The following is a 6,525-nucleotide window of genomic DNA, read 5'->3' as shown; positions in this document are numbered from 1 at the left end:
TTTTATTTTATAACACTTTTTTCTTTGTTCGTTTATCCTTCTTATTTTTCTTTACTCTTTCGTTTTATTTTTCTTTTTCCTTCTAAATTTTATGTGTAAATACCTTATCTCTCTTCTTCCTCTCCCTTTCTTTTTAAATTTACTCCACACCAAAAAAGTTTGGTACGTATTTCTTGATCATTTTATTTAATCACCCAACACCACTGACAATTAGGTTATGTTAAGAAAATGAAAAGTGGGGAAAGTGAAACTGTCTTCTTCGTTTGTTTACGTGCATTTTCTGCTTTTAGATGCAATAATAAGAGAGTATATAAAATGAAAAAAATAAAGAATAAAGTGAATTGTTTATGCTAGCTTCTTTAGTATTCGAAGTCTTTATGAAGAAGAAAAGTTTGAAATTTTTTATTTGCAAAATAATTTGGTGAAACAGTATGTGGGTATTGAATATTTTGTAGGAAGATTCTTGTTTATGCCATTTTTATATCCTCCGGCAAATGAGCTTCCCACTGGGTTTTGACAAATCTATGTTTGTTGGTTGCATAAGCTTGCTGTCTCCGACAAATTAGTTGTTCCACCATTTTTCATGACGGGTCTATTTCTCTTTGAACTTAGCGTTTTTTCTTATGAGTTGAAGAAGAATGACTCGACAAATATAACGTCATTGAACTTAGCGTTTTGCTATTTTGATAACCTGCTTTAGATCCCTCTTTAAATTTGTATACTTTTGAAAATTGGTTTTTGTCTCAACTTCTAATAAAATATGTCTGCTGGTAATGGTTCAAACTCAAAAATGGATTTTGCAGTAATTTTTTGAGTTAAAAAGTAAGAAAAGAGTTTGGAGAAAAAAAAGAGGCAAGAGTGAGAAAGAAAGAGTATGCATACGCGCCTATTTTCAGGTGAAAACACGTAACTTGCCACATCAGCATTGTATTACTTCAAGTGTTCAATAGGTATAAGACTAAGTTAAAGGATCTAAGTGGAATTTACTACCAAAATTAAGGGGCCACCTATGTATTTGGCCTAAATTCAAAGGAAAGGAGATGTGTCGTCCCAACTTTTCAGAAAGGTTAGCTCTTCTTTCCCAAAACTACTCTTGATATATAAAATTCTAAAGCTGAACTGAGCAGCTAAGAGTATACTCTAAAAATGGAAGAAATAACCAGCAAATCTCATGTTCTAGTTCTCCCTTTTCCTGTACAAGGGCACATAAATCCAATGGTTCAATTTTCCAAACGTTTAGTATCAAGAGGGGTTAAAGTTACCTTAATCACTATAGATTCTATTAGCAAATCCATTCCGAAGGACTCAAATTCAATCAAAATTGAGTCAATTCCACATGATGAGTCACCACCAAATAGTATTGATATTTTTCTTGAATGGTTCTTTACTTTAATATCTAACAATTTGAGAGAAATTGTTAAGAAATTATCTGATTCTGAATATCCTGTGAAAGTTCTTGTGTTTGATTCAGTTGCTACTTGGGCAATTGACTTAGCACATGAGTTAGGAATTAAAGGGGCTGCTTTTTTTACACAATCTTGTTCTCTTAGTGCTATATATTATCATTTGGATCCAGAAATAAGTAAAATTACTTTGGATGGTTCTGCTGTTTCTTTGCCTTCACTTCCATTGTTAGAAAAGGAAGATTTGCCTTCTTTTGTTTATCAGAGTGAATCATATCCTGCTCTTGTAAGACTTGTCTTCAGCCAGAATATTAATTTCAAGAAAGCAGATTGGCTTTTTTTCAACACATTTGATGTGTTAGAGGAGGTATGCTCTCTCACCCATCTCGTCCCAAATTTTGTGACAGTGTTTGATTGGACACAAATTTTTAGTAAAAAGAAAAAAATTGAATCTTTGCAGTTTGAAACAAGTCATAGAAACAAGTGTGACTATAAATAATTTCATTTAGCGTAAAATGAAAAATTTAATGTTAAATTATTTTTAAATAGATATGTAAATTTGTTTTTTGGAACAGAATAAAAATTAAAGTATGCCTTATAAAATGAGACATAAGTATAATTCATCTGTAGCACACAAAGTGACCACCCCAAATGCTACAATAATATACTCCTCTTGCCACATTTTATATGTGGGTGTTTGATTAAGCGCGGATTTAAGAAAGAAAGAAATTTTTTGGCACATACCAAAAATACTTTAGTATGTGAGCTTTAAATGGCATTTTTATAGACATAAGAGATTGTAATGAAAAGTTTAAAATTAAAGAATATTCTAACATAGAAATGTTTCTTAACATACTAAAGAGTAAAGAGTGTCATGTAAATGGAAAAAACAAATACTCCACTTAAATACTCCGAAAATTATAATATCTATATAAGATTAATTTTTTTTCATGCATATATATTAAATGTTGAATTTCCTTAGCTTTTTCGCGTGTTCATTTTTTTATTTTTTGAATTCCTTTAGCGAATATCCTGCTTCTTCTGCCACTGCTTATACCAATAATCTGATGTTTCTTTTGCTGAAACTATATAGGTGGTCGATTGGATGAGGACTCAATATCCAATCAAAACAATTGGACCAACTATTCCATCAATGTATCTTGACAAGAGACTAAAAGATGACAAAGAATATGGCTCAAGTCTTATCAAACCCAATGGTGAAACTTGTATGAAATGGCTAGATTTGAAAGAAATTGGCTCAGTTGTTTATGTATCATTTGGAAGTTTGGCCAGTCTAGGAGAAAAACAAATGGAGGAATTAGCATTGGGATTAATAATGAGCAACTCCTACTTCTTGTGGGCTGTTAGAGATACTGAAGAAAACAAACTTCCAAATGAATTCAAGTCCAAAGCATCAGAAAAAGGACTAATTGTGAATTGGAGTCCTCAACTTGATGTTTTAGCTCATAAATCAGTTGGATGTTTCTTTACTCATTGTGGATGGAATTCGACGCTCGAAGCGTTGAGTTTGGGAGTCCCAATGGTGTGTATGCCTCAGTGGACAGATCAACCAACTAATGCAAAATTTATTAGTGATGTATGGCGAACGGGAATTCGAGTTAAAGCTGGAAAAGATGGTGTAATTACAAGAGAAGAAGTAGCTAGTTCTATTAAGGAAGTGATGGAAGAAGAGAAAGGAGTAATGCTAAAAGAGAATGCAATTAAATGGAAAACTTTGGCTAAGGAAGCAGTAGATGAAGGAGGAAGTTCTGATAAAAATATTGAAGAATTTCTTTCAACTTGTAATGCATTAGACTTAGTATCAGATTGAGAAAAGATATATGTATTTGACAAAATTGATCAAGTCATGCATCAGATTAATTTTTTAAGTAAATGTTATGCTTATTACTAAATTTCTCAGTAAATCTTAGTGGCAATTACAGTCTTTGTTTCAAAAAGAAAATACTCTTGCTTTCTCAATGCCAATTTATAAGAGATTCTTCTCATTTTATAAGGTTACAAGATGTTTGCAAGCTAAATTTTTTATTATTCTTTTAAATTAGTTTTGCCACTATCACTAATATAGGGACCTTTGGTTATGTTTTACTTTTAGTAGGTGTGCTTCATTACATAATTGTTTAGTAAGTGGTTCTCTTTCTATTTCACTTGTAATTTATGGACCTTAATTTAGATTACAGTCTAAAGATTCCCTTTGAGCAATTTGTAAGTTATTGTAACGTTAGGTGTCAGTCTAATATTATGTCAGTAAGGTTGGGTAATATACGAGCAGATATTAGATTCGAGTCCAACATTATTTGGTGGGATAATTTCTAGGGGTTTTGATACGGTGTGACAACGCACCCACATAATTAGAGAAAAAAGCCTTAGTTATAAATATTGACACCAAATAGTTAATAATGTATATCACAACAATAATGTGTATATTAATATGTATATCATAATTTTATTTTTCTTTTTTGTACATATCAAAATATATATATCAAAATTTTATTTTCCTTCTTTGAATATATCTAAGAGCATAACACAAAAATAATTATATTATTTGTATATCACAATGCAATCATCTATTTTCTGCTTTTTATGATGTTGTTCATATTTTTATGATTTCTGTTGACGGTAGTGATATATTGTCTCTTCTTGTTTTCTTTCCGTTTTCTTGAGCTGAGGGTTTATCGGAAAAAACTTCTCTGCCTCACCGGGATAGGGGTAAGGTCTGTGTACACAGTAACCCGCCCAGACCCCACTTGTGAAATTTTAGTGGGTCGTTGTTGTTATTGTTGTTGTTGTTGTTGTTGTTGTTATTGTTGTTATTGTTGTATATCACAATGCATAATACATAAAAAATAATGTGTATATCAAAATATATATCAAAACTTTATTTTCCTTCTTTGTGTATATCAAACTATATATCAAAATTTTATTTTTATTCTTTTTATATTACAATGTATATCAAAGATTTATTTATCTTCTTTGTATATCTCATTGTATAACACACACACATATATATATATATATATATATATAAATATAAATATATGCTAAAATATATTTTCATTATTTGTATGCAAATTTCTCCTCCACCTTAAAAAAGTAGCAGCCCACTAACACTGAGATACATAGTGATATTGCGCCCTCGCCATCCTTCCGTTGGCAGAAACATATAAATCCAGTCAAGCCGTGGCGTTGAAGAGCATAAAAAAATTGACTTGAAATAATAAGTTCATGATTTGGAATAGCCACCATTAATTTTCTCTGTAATTTTTGAAATGTCATTATGACAGAAAAACTTTTTATACATAATTTTATGTGACCAATTGTCAATTGACTTTTGAAAAAGAAAACCACACTGGCCATTCAAGTTCAAACTTTAAAAATGATTCTGTCACGATTCAAAATCACGCCTGTTGTGATGGTGCCTATCTCAATACTAGACAAGTCGACAGTCTTAATAAATCACAATTTCTTTTAACTTTAAAAATATAATATTTAAATTCAATACCAAAACTCTCACTAATATACCTATATAAAACACTCCCAAAACCCGGTGTCACTGAGTACATGAGCATCTAAATGATAACAAAGTCTGACTGATAAAAATACTGTATGAAAATATAGAACAATACAAAAACTGAATGGAAAGAGAGTCAAGGTTTGTGGACGTTTAAGCAGCCACCTCGATAATCTCCAACAGATAAAGCTCCGAAAAAATAACAACCGCCGTGTCCGAAAGTACCTGAATCTGCACACGTGGTGCAGGGTGTAGTATGAGAACAACCAACTTAGTAAGTAATAATACTAAATAAAGAACTGAAAGTAGTGACGAGCTTCACAGCTAAGTCCAGTTATAGTAATTTACAACATAAGAAGGTAGGCATGCTTTCAAGTTGAAAGATTAAGGCCCAAACAGTAATTTCATAACAAGTTCAACTGAAACAGAAGATAATTTCTATCATACTTTTCCAAAAACAGTGATATACGACAACTGAAGTACAACAATAATGAAATAAATGCATCCTCTCAAAGCAACATTCACTCAGTCCTCCCATTCACTCAACACTCGGCACTCGCACTCAGTTGGTACCTGCGCTCACTGGGGGTGTGTACAGACTCTGGAGGGACTCCTTCAGCCCAAGCGCTATAAACCGCACGTATAACTCACGTGTTTCACGGACAACTCACGTGCTAGCATAATATCTGGATCCGCACGAAAAACTCACGTGCTAGTATAATATCTGGATTCGCACGGACAACTCACGTGCTGCACGAACAACTCACGTGCTATAGTATCAATATCTCACAATTAGGCCCTCGGCCTCACTCAGTCATAAATCTCTCCACTCTCTCGGGATCTCACTAATCACAACCCAAAATCACGCCTATCGTGATGGCGCCTATCTCAATACTAGGCAAGCTGACAACCTCAATAAATAACAATTTCTTTTAAGTTTGAAAATATAATATTTAAATTCAATATAAAAAAATCTCACCAATACCGATATAAAACACTCCCAAAACCCGATGTCACTGAGTACATGAGCATCTAAATGATAACAAAGTCTGACTGATAAAAATACTATTTGAAAATATAAAACAATACAAAAACTGAATGGAAAAAGAATCAAGGTCTACGAACGTCAATCAATCACCTCAATAATCTCCAACAGATAAAGCTCCGAAAAACTAACAATCGCCGTGTCCGAAAGTACCTGGATCTGCACACGTTGTGCAGGGTGTAGTATGAGTACAACCAACTCAGTAAGTAACAATACTAAATAACAAATTGAAAGTAGTGACGAGCTTCACAGCTAAGTCCAGTTACAGTAATTTACAACATAAGAAGGTAGGCATGCTTTCAAGTTCAACAATTAAGGCACAAACAGTAATTTCATATCAAGTTCAACTGAAACAGAAGATAAAATATATGAGAATTTTCCAAAAAAGTGATATATGACAGCTGAAGTGCAACAACAATGAAATAAATACATCCTCTCAGAGCAACAGTCACTCAGTCCTCCCATTCATTCAACACTCGACACTCGCACTTAGTTGGTACCTGCGCTCACTGGGGGAGTGTACAGACTCTGGAGGGCTCCTTCAGCCC

At 32.9% G+C, this 6,525-nt stretch overlaps 1 protein-coding gene across 1 annotated transcript; it reads left to right on the top strand.

Moving 5' to 3' along the window:
- The first annotated feature begins 1,025 nt into the window (after positions 1–1,025).
- LOC104106970 (UDP-glycosyltransferase 74E2-like) lies at positions 1,026–3,316 on the top strand. Its single transcript, XM_009615643.4, has 2 exons — positions 1,026–1,770; positions 2,497–3,316. The coding sequence occupies exons 1-2, from the start codon at positions 1,147–1,149 to the stop codon at positions 3,232–3,234; spliced, it is 1,362 nt and encodes a 453-aa protein (XP_009613938.1). The 5' UTR covers positions 1,026–1,146; the 3' UTR covers positions 3,235–3,316.
- The last annotated feature ends 3,209 nt before the right edge of the window (positions 3,317–6,525 follow it).

The sequence above is a fragment of the Nicotiana tomentosiformis genome, chromosome 12, assembly GCF_000390325.3.
Source record: "Nicotiana tomentosiformis chromosome 12, ASM39032v3, whole genome shotgun sequence".
Taxonomy (NCBI): Eukaryota; Viridiplantae; Streptophyta; class Magnoliopsida; order Solanales; family Solanaceae; genus Nicotiana; species Nicotiana tomentosiformis.
Note: the sequence above shows the minus strand (reverse complement) of the source record. Positions and strands in the feature narration are given on the sequence as shown.